Source organism: Thunnus maccoyii, chromosome 4, assembly GCF_910596095.1.
Source record: "Thunnus maccoyii chromosome 4, fThuMac1.1, whole genome shotgun sequence".
In the NCBI taxonomy this organism is placed as follows: Eukaryota; Metazoa; Chordata; class Actinopteri; order Scombriformes; family Scombridae; genus Thunnus; species Thunnus maccoyii.
Window position 1 is genome coordinate 31,513,820 of NC_056536.1, and position 16,681 is coordinate 31,530,500.

General features: G+C 36.3%; 2 protein-coding genes across 7 annotated transcripts in view; one reads left to right on the forward strand and one right to left on the reverse strand.

The window, feature by feature from the left end:
* LOC121896076 (galactose-specific lectin nattectin-like) overlaps nt 1-4,683 on the forward strand; it is a 42,837-nt gene extending 38,154 nt beyond the window's left edge. For 5 of the 6 annotated variants that reach the window (XM_042409721.1, XM_042409723.1, XM_042409717.1 and 2 more), the window contains 7 exons: nt 703-822; nt 1,694-1,759; nt 2,128-2,149; nt 2,554-2,645; nt 3,121-3,255; nt 4,080-4,188; nt 4,455-4,683. In XM_042409721.1, coding sequence (XP_042265655.1) covers nt 1,694-1,759; nt 2,128-2,149; nt 2,554-2,645; nt 3,121-3,255; nt 4,080-4,188; nt 4,455-4,522 — 492 coding nt within the window. In that variant the 5' untranslated portion in view covers nt 703-822 and the 3' untranslated portion in view covers nt 4,523-4,683. The remainder of the gene's footprint in view (nt 1-702; nt 823-1,693; nt 1,760-2,127; nt 2,150-2,553; nt 2,646-3,120; nt 3,256-4,079; nt 4,189-4,454) is intronic. The other variant, XM_042409720.1, reaches the window with a different exon arrangement.
* Nucleotides 4,684-5,957: 1,274 nt separating this feature from the next.
* On the reverse strand, nt 5,958-14,987 carry LOC121896075 (galactose-specific lectin nattectin-like). Its single transcript, XM_042409716.1, has 7 exons — nt 13,831-14,987; nt 12,519-12,590; nt 10,743-10,767; nt 10,310-10,410; nt 10,013-10,147; nt 8,207-8,315; nt 5,958-6,496 (listed from the first exon to the last, which is right to left on the reverse strand). Exons 2-7 carry the CDS (start codon nt 12,588-12,590, stop codon nt 6,432-6,434), a joined length of 507 nt encoding a protein of 168 aa, XP_042265650.1. The 5' UTR covers nt 13,831-14,987; the 3' UTR covers nt 5,958-6,431.
* Between the last annotated feature and the right edge of the window lie 1,694 nt (nt 14,988-16,681).

The following is a 16,681-nucleotide window of genomic DNA, read 5'->3' on the forward strand; positions in this document are numbered from 1 at the left end:
CAATAAACAAATTCTCATAAACAACACAAATACTACATGTTTGAAAAGGAGTAGGAAGAAGTGTACACTTATTCATTCCTAACCATTTCTCAACTACTCATCCATAAACTCCTATACACGATTTATAAACAACTATCCCAATTCTATGTACAACCCAAATATCCAGCCGGTGTCAATAAAATAAGATTTAAACAGTTAACACAATCCTTCCTCATCCATATACCTCTTAAGAATATTTTTTTTTATATCTTCTTGAACTGATTTATGTTTATACTTTGTTTTAGCTCCACATCCAGACCATTCCACAGACTGAAATACACATAATCCTCATAGCGGTGCATAGCAGAGTTTCTTTAAATTAAACTTTCACTCTGAGCAGCATGCATAGGAATAAATTACAATATAATAGATATGTGTAAAGTGAAAAGTGTCAATTTGCATGAATGTCACAATCAATGCGTGAGACGTAGCAGTCCTGTTTATACTGATATTATATGACACACCCTTATGTGTGACTATAGCTTTACAGTTTCAACTTACTGAGCGTTAACACCCTTGTTTATTTCCATTGCTTAATGCAACATACTACCAGGATGTTTTTTTTTTTAAACATTGTGTAAGGATTATTTAAGATTTACTCAAAGGTGTGGCAATATGTCATATAATATTAATTACAAAACCTAAACGGTGTCCTGTGATCAGGACTCTCAAGTTTAAAGAAGCAGAGCACCCAGAAAAGATATAAAAAGACAGTGTTTCTTTCTGCAAGACATCCTGCTACCTGCTACTGCAACTGCAAACTCATCTGATCATCACAGCAAGGTAATCTTTTAATTCTTGCCTTTCATCATAGCAGTAGCTTTACAGAGAAGATTCTTTAGATAATTTTATTTAAGGTTAGATACATTTGTCAGTGATCGATTGCAATGAACCAGTACTGACATACAATTAAAGTGTAGAAAAAAACGATAACACTTTATTTTACTGGTCCTTTAATTTTATTCTAATTTCCTAAAATTTCCTGAGTAATTTGCAGGTATTTAACAGGTAGTTTTTAGGGGTATTTACAGAGAGGGTAGTGCAAACTTTTTCAATTTAAGAAACAACTTTAAAAAGTGTTAAGTTGGTTTAGTTGGTCATTTTTCTTTAAGTGACAGAAACTACTTTTGTGTGTCAAACAACATATTAGTACATTAGGTTGTTTCTTACAAACTCAGTAACAAGCACATTTCTTGTATACTACCAAATTATATAACCATTTCAAAGATACGTTCTAAGAATTAACAGTTACACAGAAGCTACTTTTGGGAAAAAACTTGAAAAAGGACAAAACTTCACTGAAAAAATGTTTTGATAATTTTCAAAAAACATCTACGTATGAACCCAAATACACTCAATTAATATAATGAGAGGGTATTTACCAACTAAACCAAACAAAACTTTTTCCATTTTTTGCTTGTATTTGTACCAAGTGTCCAAAAAATATATGAATAAATACCTGCAAATTACTGTATTCATTTAATGGGGATATATTTTTACTGTGTTGTTCTTTACAGTGCTAGATTTCTTTAAAACTTTCATTTGTTAGGATTATATATTAGAATATTGTGATTCTGATTCTCATTGCATTGCACATACAAGACATGTATATACATCTAAATAATGCATTTACTTCCTTAATGTATCTTTACAGATGGCATCAGGTCTTAACTTCATTGTGCTCCTCTGTTTGATCAGCGGACTGTGGACTGAAGCAAACGTAAGTAATATTTGTAAGAGTGGTACAATTTTTATTTTTAAATATTTTCTTTTATTACAACCCCTAAAGTGAGGCCGGTTTGAGGATGCCTTTGACTACAGATAGCCACTTGGTGCACCTGTTGGTAATAAATTGATTGATTGTTGATGAAAAATTAAAGAAAGAATCAATCATGAAACAGGGACTATTGCATACTGAAGAGAAACAAGAATAGGAAAGTACCCCCATTTTATTAAAAAACACAAAATTACAAATGGTGCAGCTGTAGTCTCACAAATCTAATCTCAACACGAATCTTAAGATACAAAAAATGAAAATTCTGAGTTGTGCTGTATTTATTACTAATCATGTGTTCTTTACATCCACAGGCACAATGTGGAAAAGCACCAGGTTGGTGGGAGTGTTTTGTTTTGAGCATTCAAGGGAGTGAATGCTCAAAATACAATAACTGGCACTGTGTGACCACTGACAATGTACTAATATTGTACTAATATTTAAAGATTGCCTCTCACTGGACAACTGTCTGTTGGGCTGTCCATAAAAATTGTGTTGGCTGTGTTTACAGACAGTAATCCTAGACTTCCACTAGTTTTATTAATGAGCTGCATTCATAGAGAGCCACATTCACTCACATATTAGACCAGAAAACTGAGATAATTCAGTTTCAGCAGATGAATTGAAAATTGAATAATTGAAAATTGATGAAAATAATCATATAGCAATAATAGCAATAATCATTATATGCAGCCCTATTGCATTATTTTTGTCCTTCTAAGTTGACGTTTGTTTCATAGGTTTCTGTGAGACCTGCCCTCCTGGTTGGACTCAGTTTGACCAACGCTGTTACATATTCTACAACAGTGAAAAGGACTGGGCTGATGCAGAGGTAATATAACAACAACAGCTATTTACAAGAAACATATATTTATAGTATATACTCTGAAACAGCTTGCTGCTTTAAGAATCATTCAGTTGAAGAAATCAGTCATGTAAATATTTATTGGTAAGGTAACTTTTACGATTAGCTGTCAGTCTCAAGTGCATTGATGCTGAAAGTAAAGTTGTATTTTAATATAAAATTCTCTCTCTTAGTTAAATATACTGTATCACTGAAGGTTAATCACTAATTAGAGGGAAAACCCAGGCCTGCTGGCTTTTATGTTGGTACATACAGTACAGTAATGTCCATGTAACATCTAGTGTACTGTCACATTCTCACTTTGTCTCTCTTCTACTTTTCAACTCTCACTTCACTTTTCACTCTCACTTCTCCTCATTCAACTCATTCCATCTCTGTAGTATTTTCATTATATCCTCACTCTTTTCATCATGTTTGGTTTGCACCTTGTCTTCATCATCAGCGTTTCTGCACTTCTCTTGATGGAAATCTGGCTTCCATCCGTTCCGAAAACGAGTACAAGTTCCTCAGAGAGATGGTTTACAGAGCGACTAACTCACATAAAAGAACTTGGGTTGGAGGCTATGATGCAGTAAAGGTGAGTGTTTTATCAATAAACAGGATCTGTTGCAACATTTCTTGTATTTATTTATCGGGACAGTGTACAGTTTTAACATAAATGATGCACTGTACCAGATTTAGCTTCAAGCTAATTTTCATCTGCAACCCCTTACAATTAAAACATATAACAGCAAAATAACAGACAGTACAAAGCAAAAAAACACACAGGACACATTATACAAAATACAAAATACAAAGCTACACACAAAAGCACATCACATACACCCACAATGTCAACCAGAAATCAACAATGCAAGCATGTCAAACCAAATGCAAGATTATTTGAGATTTATTTATTTTATTTATAAAATTAATTTTATCAGGTAATCTCATTGAGATCAATATGTCTTTTGCAAGAGAGACCTGAGTGCAGCAGAAGAGATGTACAGACTTGTACATCCAAACAGTACCAGGAACAATCAAAACATCTCTAAAAAGAACTTTTCCTAAGTTCACCAGACCAGATCCCAGTCCTGGGAAAATATACTGAAGCAGCTTTAGGAGGATGTTTTCATAAACAAAAGTGACAGTATGTTGAACCCTTCTTGTTAATAGTAGGGACGTTTTTATGTAGTACACTGATAGAAACTGCTCACAGCAGAGTTCACGACTATGTTCCACGAAAAATGATTTTGCTTTTGAGTTTTTCAAATGACTTTTTTTTCTTTTGTTTCTTACCATCTCAAACAAAAGTCACCTTCATTGTGTTGGAGTGGTGACAGAGGTCTCCACAGCGGGTGTGTCTGCACTATCTGCATGGCTAGAAAAATAGTGAATTGACCCTTAAAACTTTTTCCTTAGGAGGGTCTGTGGCTGTGGAGTGATGGTTCAAAGTTTAACTTCACTGGCTGGGCTAAGGGGGAGCCTAACAATCATGGAGACGAAGGCTGCATGGAGATCAACTTGCGAGGTACAAACTAATTACAGTAAAAAAAAAAATTGAAAAATGATCAAATTAATGATTTGTGTGCACAAATGAATTGTCCTCAGTCTCTATGAGTGAAGCGTTATGAGACTGACCTATGAGTGTAGACATAACCTTACATGTTATTTGTATTGTGTTATTTTTTACATTAGATTAATCAAGAAATAAGAAATAAGCTCTTGTCAAATCATTTGTAGGAGAGGCCTCTAAAGTGCTTTTATTGTTTGTTCATTGTGAATCTCTGTCTACAGGTGAAGATTTTGTCAATGATGCAAGGTGTAAAGAGAAGAACTCTTTCATTTGTGCCAGAAACCCATGACAATCTCGCCATGTGCTGACACATCTGCTGTGAAGATGTCACATTCCCACTGATGATGCATGTCACTTATACCAGGAAGTCAAGCCTCGATGACTTCACCGCTGGAAGACAAATCTGATTTCATTTCAGTTGAATCAATAAACACATATCTTGCTCAGCAATCTGTCATCCCTGTTTATAAAACCATCTCATACCAAAGCTCAATATTCATATATCTTGTGTGTCAAGATTAGAAAAGATAATATTTAACAATAACATCACACACATTCATACATACATGTCACACAGAACAATCATCATGCCGATAATATGCTGTATGTGCATACAGTGCATACACGTGGTCTTATCAGAATCCTCCACCAGTCTCCACATCTCAAACTTTTGACAGGATTTACCAGTGTCTCAATCAGTGGTGCAAAGTAACAGTAAATTGACTGAAGTACTGTACTTTAGTACAATCTTGGAGGTACTTGTACTTCACTTGTATTATGAGCTGGCTCAAGTGGCCAGTGGCAACAAAAAGGGAAACACACCATGTTAAGGTTTAACAAAAGATAATTTATTAAATAAAATTATAATATATGGGGTGTGAAGATCAGTAAGATCAGTGTGAGTTGTGTGATGCATGAATGGTAAGTGTTTGTGTGTGTAGGTGTTGACAGGTGCATGTATGCAAAATAACTAAAGCAACATCACCAAACCAACCGGAGGGGAGGGCAGAGAGAGCTCCCTCAGCAGCGTGACACGGTGGCAGGAAGAGAGTGAGCTGTGCTGCAGCACCCTCAGGTGTTCCCAATTTATTTAAGCACTAATGATCACCTACAACCGTACAGCAAACAAGGGGGTGAATCACACAGCAAAACACAGATGACACAAAGGGTTGTCACACTTGAATATTTCCATTTGATGCTACTTCATTTCCCTCTGAAATGTAGTGGAGTGGAAGTATATTGTACTTTCTACTCCACTACATTTATTTGACAGCTTTAGTTACTTTTCAGATGAAGATTTGACACAATGGATAATATAACAAGCTTTTAAAATACAACACATTGTTAAAGATGAAACCAGTGGTTTCCAACCTTTTTGGCTTTTGACATCTTACAAAAAGCAGTGTGTAGTCGGGGTCACATTTCACATGTCTATGAGTTGTTAACAGCTCCACCAAATAGTGATTTTTCCCTCTAAACTTCTCACATGCTTTCATTTCAATAAATGTTCAAATGATCCAATATTTCAGCAAAAGTAGATATCTTTCAGTCTTTTTAGTGCCAAAGTCCCTCTTTTTGTTACTATACTTCCACCTGCAGATCAACAGGGAAACACTGTCTGAGGAAACACAAAGAGGGAATTTGATGCTAAAAAGCCTGTAAATGTGTCAGATATCCGCTTGATATGACTAACTCAGACTGATGAAGCCTCATATAAGCCATCATAAAATACATATAAGAGATCACATATACGACACATATAAGAGATCACAAAAGCCATTGAAAACGCCCTATCCTTTAACCTTAAACCAAGTCTTCCCCCTAAAATTTTATGGTTTACATTGTGGGGACTTGCCTTTTGTCCCCAAAAGGAGAAGAGGGATGTGGTGTGTCCTCACCACATGAGGAATACCTGCTACACACATGCACACAGGTAAAATGAGAAATTTACAGGAACCCACTATGCTTACAAATCATATTTATTTATTTTTCAGATTGTTTTTTTACATTGATTTTTCTCACCCAGATTAAAGTGTGGAAATAATCAAAAGAAGATGTGAATAATCAGGAGAGTGATATTGCTATTTAAGCATTAAATGATCAGAGTTCAATATTATCAAAGTATGAAAAAGGAAGTAAAGTCATCGTAGTGGAAGTGACGTTGTAATGGCACACCTGATAGCAAATGGTGGGAGGCTTCACAGTTTTCTGGCACAAACAAAAGGTTTCCGATTGTGACATGAGAGATGATTCCAAGAGAATCCTGTAAGAAGAAAAGAGTATAACAGCATAAACATCTGAGTTTGACTTTTCTTACTGATCAGAGTGCATTTAAATTTCTCTAATGCAGGGCTCAAGTGGGGACAAGTGCTCCTACGTAAAAATAAAAAACAAAAAAGCTTGGGACATGGCCAAAAATTTATGGGGCACAGCAATTTTTGGAGTATATTTACTGTGCAGTAGCTGTAAATTAACGTAGAGATTACTACTACCCGACAACTGCCAAGTTTCTTTTTACACTGTCATCAAGTTACTTAAAGATCCCCTTCAGGCATGTTTAAAGATGAATATAAAATACTCTTTTAATAATTATTTGTGTCTAATATGGTTTTCCCACAAAAAAGTCCAACTATCTTGTTAAAATCCTTAAAATGACATCTATTCCTTCTCCCTCATAAGAAAATCCAGAATCTATGAATGTGCAAATATCTTTTCATTTCAAAAGTTTAACAGATGGACACAAGATGTCTTCTACTTAACTTAAGTTTTCACATCACACTTGTGTAAATTGAATACTGGCCTACGATTAGCTCCAAACTAGTTGTGATTTCACAAATCATGCTTGTGGGTATCAAGTGGCAACTACAGCTGCTTGAAGCTGAAGCCAACTTGGAAGGACCTTAAAGTGCCACCAACGGCCACTAGATGCTCCAACTGATGCCGATTCAAAGAGCAAAAAGTCAATCATTTTTTTCAACAAGTCATTATGGTCTCAGTCGCTAAATTCAAGCCCTCTAATAAGAGGGTGCTGGTGGTCATTCTGGAAATTAATAAGATTTGAAGACATATAGTAGCTTTGGTGTCTGCCACGTGGGCGTTGATTGACAGCTGTGATTGACAGTTGGCTCACCTGCTGCTCTCGCCAGCTCTGGGACTCACACTGAGTCGGACTGTTGTCGCAGTATTTCATTAAATTTAATGCTACTTGATAGCTTAACCTGCTGTGTTAGCATAGTTTAGCTTAAATAGCTAACATTAGCTCAAGTGTGCAGCACTCAGTGTTTCCGAGGTAGTGCGGCATGTTTCCAGAGTGTGAAAGGCAACACCCCGCACTCCTAATTTGGAAGGTACTGCCTCCAAATGGAAAAGATGGCGCTGACCATAAGCTGCATCTCTGGGCTTCAAACTGACTCCAATGCAAACCAGCGGGTGACATCACACCTCACTACGTCCATCTTGACGTACAAGCTGTCGTAGGTACACACCTTAAACTCATTTTACATTTTCAGTGAGCACAGTGAAACTTTCCCTCTTCAGATAGTGTCAAACTCTGCACATCGTCACTCTGCACATTGAAGCTCAAACATCCAACTGACTTTAAGGGATTAAAGTTAAATAGTGACAGCAGATATGATCTGCCGCCGGCAAAAGTGACGGTCAACGCCAGCTATAAATGAGAGGCAGCTGGCTGAATGTTTTGTATGACATAAAAAGACATAAAAAGATTTGACAACAGATTGTTTAGTATTGTGGTTCAGCTAATCCAAATTACTCGCTCTGTGGTGCCCAAATGAGTTTTCATATTTGCATATAGAACCCTGTAATGTAATACTTATTTTTCATACAAATCCAGACAAGAGTATGAACATTAGTATAAATACAACACATAAAAATACCACACATTTTAGCTTCACCAGTTTTGTTTCCTCTCAATAAAAATAACAATCAGGAAGTCGAGAAATAATATTTGTACCATTCGAGTTGATCACTGTGCAGTGTTCTCCGCCTACAATGTGTGGCCCTCCATGACTCCAACATGTGTAGTCAACCTTGGAACCATCAGTCCACAGCCACTTCCCCCCCTGTAAAAGAAAGTTGATTTTTGAGCAACTGCACTAACTGACCATTCTTGATTTGCTATAGGATACAGGGTTTGAGGGTTTTGCATTACTGACGTTAATCTGTGGGTAAAAAATTGCAGCCTTCAGAACTACAATATTATGGGATCCTGTAAAATACAGGCCATGTGCTTTTCAGCTGTTTTGTGCAGATTTATACCACCAGTTGTGTGATACATTCACCCACAGAGTGTTTTGGAGTAGCTGAAGAGATTACAGCAAGGTGAACATACAGTATGATTTATTAGTCATTATCACCCCCTCAGCCAAATCAGACAGATCCTGACACTAGGGATGTGCAGAGAGCCCAGTATTTGTATTTGTATCTGTATTTGTTGAGACAGCAAAATTATTTGTATTTGTACTCAAATAACAGTGGAAACAGGCGTAAAAATCCTGTTTTTGTTTTTATCACAATATTAAATTTTAGGATACTAAAGTAAGCAGTCACCAATAAACTATCTTGCGAAGGAGGTCCCCACACCAGATCTCGAACTTGAGTCAATTCACTGACTATTGAACTAAAGCTCAGCCCCAAAGTACCTGGAACTTTTGGTCGAAACAGGGCTGAAGTGTGTTTCTAGGTGTTGGGGGAGTACATGTGTGAAAATAGTAGTATAAAACTTTTTGTGTCTCCAGAGAGAGCTGTGTGAAATCTGATAAACTGACTCAAGTGATGTCACTTGAGTCAGCATCAGTTGGGGCTGAAGACTACAAGTTTGAAAATGAAAAAAATCTGGGGGTGTGGAGTTCAAAAGAAGTGAGGATAACAGACCTCTGTAGCCTGCTCCTCATCTCTGCTGGAGGCTAGCAGCTCCAGGCTACATTAGCCACAACTAGCAAAACACACCCAAATCTCCAACCCAACTATTAGTGGACAAAATGCATTTTGGGTAATGTAGGCACCAGGTTTTGACAAGGAAGAAGAATACATGGAATAAAAAAGGCATTATCTCTGGTTGTGCTGCATCGATTTTGATACATTTTTAAACTGTCCATTGTGAGTCTGACAGCATTATAGGAGTGAAATGCTAAATCAGTGTAGTACACTTTTAATGTTTAGGCAGGTTTAAGCAACTCAAACTACTTGGTTAAAGTTAGGGGAAAAAACTTCAGCTGCATTGATTTTGATCCATTTTGGGTTGTTTTTTTACTTTCTTTTGTGAGTCTGACAATGTTATAAGGGTGCAATGCTAAATTGGCAAATCTATGTAGCATCAACTACTCACCATTTGTTGTACAATTGACAGCTGCATCAGGTTCTGTGTTTAAATGCATTTTCAAACCTGTTGTTGTATTTCTCTGGTCTGAATCAGTGAGTAAGTTGGTAAGCTTGTTACGTTTTCCACTTGGAACAGTTTCTTTTCACACAGGAAGAAAAGAAAGTGAACCAAAAGCATCAAAAAAGCCACAAAAGAACATTCTGTTCATTGTGATCATTGGTCAGATGTGTCTGGGGTGGTAGCGAGAACATGCACACAACACAACACTTGCATAGTACACCTTGTAGTTGGGTCAGATTAAGGTTGTATCACATTCCCACAAACAAACAAACAATTCATTTGTAACAGGATTTCCTCTAAAGGGCCTCTTTGTGCAACGGTGTCTGATTCAACCAGACTAAACGATGTATGCTTGAAAACGCCCTAAAAATGTCTCACCTGAATTGCATCAAAGATCCCGATCCAGACACTTTGATAAACGTGACAGCTTTTGAAAATCAGTTTCCTGATGAAAGAGAGTTCTGAGTGTTGGTGGATTGATGCCAGGTTCCCACCAAGACCAATGCAGGCGCACTGACAGGGGAGTAAGAGAAAAACAATATGAAACATCTGAGAGAAAGTTAGCAAAGAAAAATGAGCTGAAAGAGAAGAGAGAAATGGATACAGGCTCTATATAGCTAAAACATGGTCATAATAGCTAACCTGTAGGCTGGTAAAGAATGATTAACCAAGTACCTCTGCTTCAGCCATGGTCGCGTGGCTGTTTTGAATGATGAAACAGCGAGAGCCATGCTTTGTCCAACCATGAGGACATTGTGGACCCCTCACGTGAACCACTGGAATTTTAAACAAATTATGTAAAAACTTTTACCTTTAACACCCCAACCACCTCAACTATACCATTAGAATCATTAATTAATTAATCAATTATTTTTAGAATTAATAAATTAATAAATAATGTCAGTCAGTTGGACATCATTGTGTAAAATTAAGTTCTCCGATCCCATCCTGTAGTGAATTAAAGCATAACTTCCCCTGTTGGGGTTAACATGTAGCCCGGTGTATTAGTGTCCTGTCAGGAAACACGTGTATGAACATCTGCCACTGAACATATCTGAAAATACAACATCCAAAGCAATTTAAGTGTGAACAAAGTGAATCTACCAACCTGGTTTGTGGTGTTTTATGTGCCACTGTGAAAATGAACAACACATTTATTAAATTAGCTTGAAATTTGCACTTTTTTGTTTTTATTTTATCATCTATTATCTATACCTACTTGGTAAACAATTTTGTTTGTGTGACTGTTGTCATTGTTTCCATAATAATAATAATAACTTTATTTGTATGGCACCTTTCATAAAAAAAATGCAGCTCAAAATGCTTCACAACAAAAGAAATTACGTGCACCAAGTGTTTCATATCGAGAAAGAGATAAAATACATAAAATGAACAAAAAAATGTACATAAGAGGGAAAATAAAACCCTTTTGATAATGTTAATAAACATATGATAAAATAAAGTGAAAATACAATACATATAATGCGTACTTCAGTGGTGGTCATTTGAAACTAATTTGAAAGTTCACCATTTGTAACATAATATGGAAGATAAAACCCACTGACACATAAAATAGAATACATAATAATAATAATAATAATGAGGAGAAGAAGAAGAAGAAGAAAATATATGATATATATGATATATATGAATATATATGAAATAATAGAATACATAGAATGTATGAAATCAAGTGAAATTCAACATTTTAAAAGAGGTGCAGTTGTATATAAGTGTGAAGCAGACTGAGGGAAAAGTTAGTTAAAGGCTAAAGCGAAGAAATTTTTTAGCTTTCTTTTAAATATATTTTTAAATACATTTAGCAAGCAGTCTTCCCTGATATCTATTGGTAGTGAGTTCCATAGTTTTGGGGTGTAATTGACAAAGGCTGAATCCCTGATTTCCTTTTGGCTGTTGCTGGGAATCTCCAGTGTTCGCAGTGCTCTTGAAGGCAAATAGTTAACAAGGGAGTTAGCAATGTAGCTTGGTCCTAGCCCATTAAGGACTTTATATGTAAGGATTAAAGTCAATACTAAAGGTAACAGGAAGCCAGTGCAGAGCAGCTAAAACTGGACCAATGTGTTCTCTCTTCTTGGTTCTGGTTAATAGCCAAGCTGCAGAGTTTTGAATGAGCTGAAGTCTCTCAGTAGTTTTTTCGGGAGGCCAGTAAAAAGTGCATCAAAATAATCAATTCAGCTTGAAATGAAGACATGAATCAGTTTTTCTGCATCTTTTTGATTTATAAATGGTCGTACTTTATCTATGTTTCTAAGGTGGAAAAATTACGTTTTCGTCACCTTGTTAATGTGGAACCTGAAGTTTAGATCTGAGTCTAACCCCGGGACACACTGGATGCGTGAGCAGCGCGTGTGCATCGCGGAACCTCTTGCTTTTCATTTTGGCGCCCATGTTAACAGGTTAGAGCAGCCACACGCACGTCTCACGTGAGGCTGCTGCGTCGCTTCATCTAGAGATTTGAGGTCTCGCCTATTTTCTCCGTGTGACGCGCACGATTCTCAGCAGAAATAGACAGGGAACACGATAAAAAGATAGGGGTGCTGGTGGCAGAAGCGCCGCTAACTGATTAATTGTGACTTGGGAATCATCTTTTACTGTTCACTGAGCTTAGAAAGGGCTTCATATGGAACAACTTGCTGTATTTTGCTTTCGTGTTATTTTTTTGGAGCATTTCATGCTTTTATTAGATAGTGACAGTGGAGAGATAACAGGAAATGGGGAAGAGGGAGATCAACACGAGTCCAATGTGAACAGAACAAGAGGCTCACAGAGTGACCTACAGTACACACTAGTCTGAAGTAAATAACATTTTAGCAAGAAAATTTAAAAAAGACAAATTAAATACTAAAAACAAAGTTTTTCTTACTAATATTGGAAAGAACAGTGCGTTGGTCATGGTTATACAGAGGCAGAAAACCAAGAGAAAACCGGACGCCATCTGGGGAAAAACAGAATACCTTTACTGCATGGTCCTTATCCTAGACATCAGCAACTGGTTGTAAACATCTACATGCATGTCACATTTTCCGTCCCAATACTTCGATTGAGTGTCCATAAATAAACTGCAAATATACCATAAGATGCAATTCTATCAGAATAAGAAACACTGTGATTACATTAACTAAAATAATAAACTGCATCAGTTAGCTCATTAGCTGGCAAGTGTGCAAGCAGACTAGCTTAGAGAGATAACATTAGCTGATAACCTCCGAGCTAGCTCGCCTCCAGTAGAGTTCAGAGACTTGTAGAATCAAGGCCAAAGCACACTGAAGCTGTTCTGGCAGCACGTTGTGGCCCAACACCTTACTAAAGCACTTTATGTTGGTTTTTGCCTTAATTTGTTGCCCATCTGTATATACATGTCTTATCTGCGCAACGCAATGAGAATTTAATTCACAATATTCTAATATACAATCCAAACAAATGCATGGTACATGATTTAAAGAAATCTGGCACTGTAAAGAACAACAACCTATAAAAGATTTAGAAATGAAAACAATGAAATAAGGGTTTTTGTTTGTTTGTTTTGGTAACGCTTTATTTTACAGGTCCCCTAATTTCATAACTATTTAATGGAAAATTTTGAGTAATTTCAGGATATTTAACTGTTAATTTTGGCACCAATTATAAGGAAAAAAAAAACAGAAAAAGGTTTGTTTTAGTTGGTAAGTACCCTCTCATTATAGGCTATTTGGGTTCATATGTAGATTTCTTTATATATTAGACTCTTGACAATTCTTTAAGTGACAGAAAATACTTACAGGAAATGTGCTTGTTGCACAGTTTTTAGGAAACATATATGCTGGTATTTTGACACAAAAAACTACACACTGAAAACCGAGAAATTTTCTGTCAGTTAAAGAAAAATTGCAAGTTTAACCAATTTAGTACTTTTAAAAGCTGTTTCTTACAATTTGTACCAAATTTGCACCAAATAAATGAATGCTCCCAAAATTGTATTGTTAAATACCTGCAAACAACACATTAGATTAAAATTAAAGGACCTGTGAAATAAAGTGCTACAGTTTTTTTTCTACACTTTTTAATTGTATGTCAGGACCGGTTAATTGCAGCCAATCACTAACAAATAAATCTAACCTTAAATAAAATGAAGAGTAGATCAAGAATCTTCTCTGTAAAGCTGCTGATATGATGAAAGGCAAGAATTAAAAGGTTACCTTGCTATGATGATCAGATGAGTTTGCAGTTGCAGTAGAAGGTAGCAGGATGTCTTGCAGAAGGTAACGCTGTCTTTTTATACCTTTTGTGGATGCTTTGCTTATTTAAACTTGAGTGTCATCCACTGACAACAGGTTTAATACGGTTTAATAGTGAATTACACATTGCCACAGCCTTGAGTAAATGTTAGACTGCTCATTAAACAATGTTAAAAAAATATAATATTCTGGGAACCATCAACTACGCAACACTTCGTGGGAAAAAAAACAAGGGTGTTAACGCTCAGCAAGTAAAAACTATTAAGCTACAGTCACACATAAGAGTGTGTCATACCATAATGTTCATTGTAATACCAGTATAAATCTTAATGTGACCCTGATCTTAACAATATTTTGATTTGTTGCTGTTATGTTGAGTTTAGGGGTACATGTACATGCCAGTTCCCTTATTTGATCGTTCCTCTCTTGACCCGTCCACCATCATGAGGGCCATTCCACCTTTCTTATTTCTGTTCAGAGGACCGAGGAGGAAGTTTGAGCAAAGATACAAGTTTTATAATTCATTTCTTTTTTGATTGACCATCTAGATTTTTAAAAAAGTGGATTTCTGTTAACTGTGATTTGCAAATGAGCCCTAAAACATCCATCATTCATCAGAAAGATTTTTCTTCTGATGAGCTATTATTTTTCCTTTTAACCAGTGTCATTATTAATATATTAACAAAGAGGAAGAGTGTGTGTCTCTTAGTAATGAACTTATCGTAATTGTTTATTGGTGTGATTTCTATCAGACGCATGTGAGGTGAAATTTTAATGTGAGACAAGCCATAGCAACATTTTTGGTGGGAAAATATTAACACTGTAAGACATACCACATGGCTATCTCCCACTGACCCCCAGCTCTCTCTTTCAATTTCCAATTTCAACAATTTTCCAAGTAAGTGTTTGACCTGTAGTATCTTTTTCCTTAATTCTAAAGATGTTAAGTAATAGAAAACTTTAATAATTAAAAAAAAAGTATAATAAACATGAATTGGAGGGATTTCTTTCAATGTTGCAAAAACACAACACTGGGCTTCAATGGGCATCACTTATTCACACAAAAGGCACACAAAAGGCCTCATCACTGAGTCATGAGTCAATTCACCAATTATTCCACCTATGGCAATATACAGTGTATATATATATATATATATATATATATATATGTATATATATGGGTCATAGCCTTAAGGTTAACAGTTAAGGTTAAGGGTTAACCCTGTATATATATATAGGGTTAAGATTCACAGACAATAGGTAATGTACAGGTATATATGTGTGCATGTGTGTTGCATTAGATATCTAAATTTATTTTTCAAAAATCTATTTAAATTCCAGAATACCATTGACAAAGAGAGGAAGACTGTACTCAGTTCAGGATGTATTGGATACCATTGTCAATGGAGATAAGTGATTCTGAGACAGATATTGTAGCATTGTTTGCTTTCATTCATCCACTTTGTCAACAACCTCACTGCTTCAGAAGAAGGACAAACTTTGGAAGACTAGGTCCGGGTTCAACCCAATTGCCAGAACAAAATATTGGCATTGTACATTTCTGCAAACCACAGATAATTTGAATGTCTATGTTTCAATGTTGGCCATTATCCGTTGAATAATGATGTTTTATGATGGTTAGGTCTAGGCACAAAAACCACTTGGTTAGGGTTAGGGAAAGATCATGGTTTGGGTTAAAATAGAATAAAAAATAAAATAAAAATGGCTGAAAATGTCCTGATGTCTCACTAAAATCACCCGGTTTTCTTACTAGAAAAACAGTTGCAAATGTCCTGACGTCTTACGAAGAACATCCGGTTTTGTTGGTTGAAACAGGAAGCAGGCATTGGCTTCGAGGTGGTCTTGAACCGTGCTCTCTGCTGATTTCCAACTTTCAAATTTCTGCCAAGAAACTTCCTAACCATCTACCGACCCCTCCTCCTCCTAATAAGACAGTCAGCTCATATAGCTCTCATTTGAACTATGTCACTTTAGAAATGTTAATATGATACATATTCTGGAAATGTTGATAGGATACGTATGATTAAAATGTTAATAAACTACATATTACACATGTTGAAAGGTAGATATTCAACATATCTGTGGTTTGCAGAACCGTACAATGCCAACATTTTATTCTGGCGACCAGGCTGAATGGTTGGATGTATTCAGAGAGAAATGCCTACAGATAGTGCCAGAGGAGGATAACTCTGTGAATGAAATGATGATTCCTTTTAAGGGGAAGTTCAGTGGAATCAGACAATATATGCGTAGGAATCTTCATTACTGGGACTTCAAGGTTTGGCCAAGAACAGACATCTCAGGCATACTCTGCAACTTTTGACGTGTACCAAGGGAGTGTGCAGGGTAACACGTGCCAAATCTCATTATCAGTCATGAAGTTTGCATCAACACTTCCCACAGGACAAAACTACAAGGTATTTGCAGACAATTTCTTTCCTTCAGTGCCTCTACTAATCAAACGCATCCACTGTGTTTGAACAGCACGCCCTGTGTGTGTCCAAACTTCAGGTTAGCAGAGAAGAAGGAGCTGAGAAAACAAGACAGAGGGAGTTTTGACAGTGGAGCAAAGACAACATCTGTGCTGTGAGGTGGTATGACAGCCAGTCAGTTACTATTCTCTCCAACGTTGGTATTTGTACATTTTTTGGCACACCATTGTTGGGCCGTGGCTACAACTTTGGCTATCAGCAATAATTAATGATTATCAAAAATAATTGTTAATTATTAAAATCAATAAAATTATTAATAAGAATTAATAATAACGGGGCACCACCCTGGACTCAGGGAA

Bases quoted from the DNA above. Each gene is read 5' to 3' on its own strand.
- LOC121896075 (XM_042409716.1), bottom strand. From the start codon at position 12,590: ATGGCGTCCGGTTTTCTCTTGGTTTTCTGCCTCTGTATAACCATGACC. The intron at 8,316-10,012 runs GTGAGACATTTT...TTTCTTTTACAG, and splicing joins GGATCTTTGATGCAATTCAG to GGGGGGAAGTGGCTGTGGAC. The intron at 6,497-8,206 runs GTACAAATATTA...TTCTTCTTACAG, and splicing joins CACAGTGATCAACTCGAATG to GATTCTCTTGGAATCATCTC.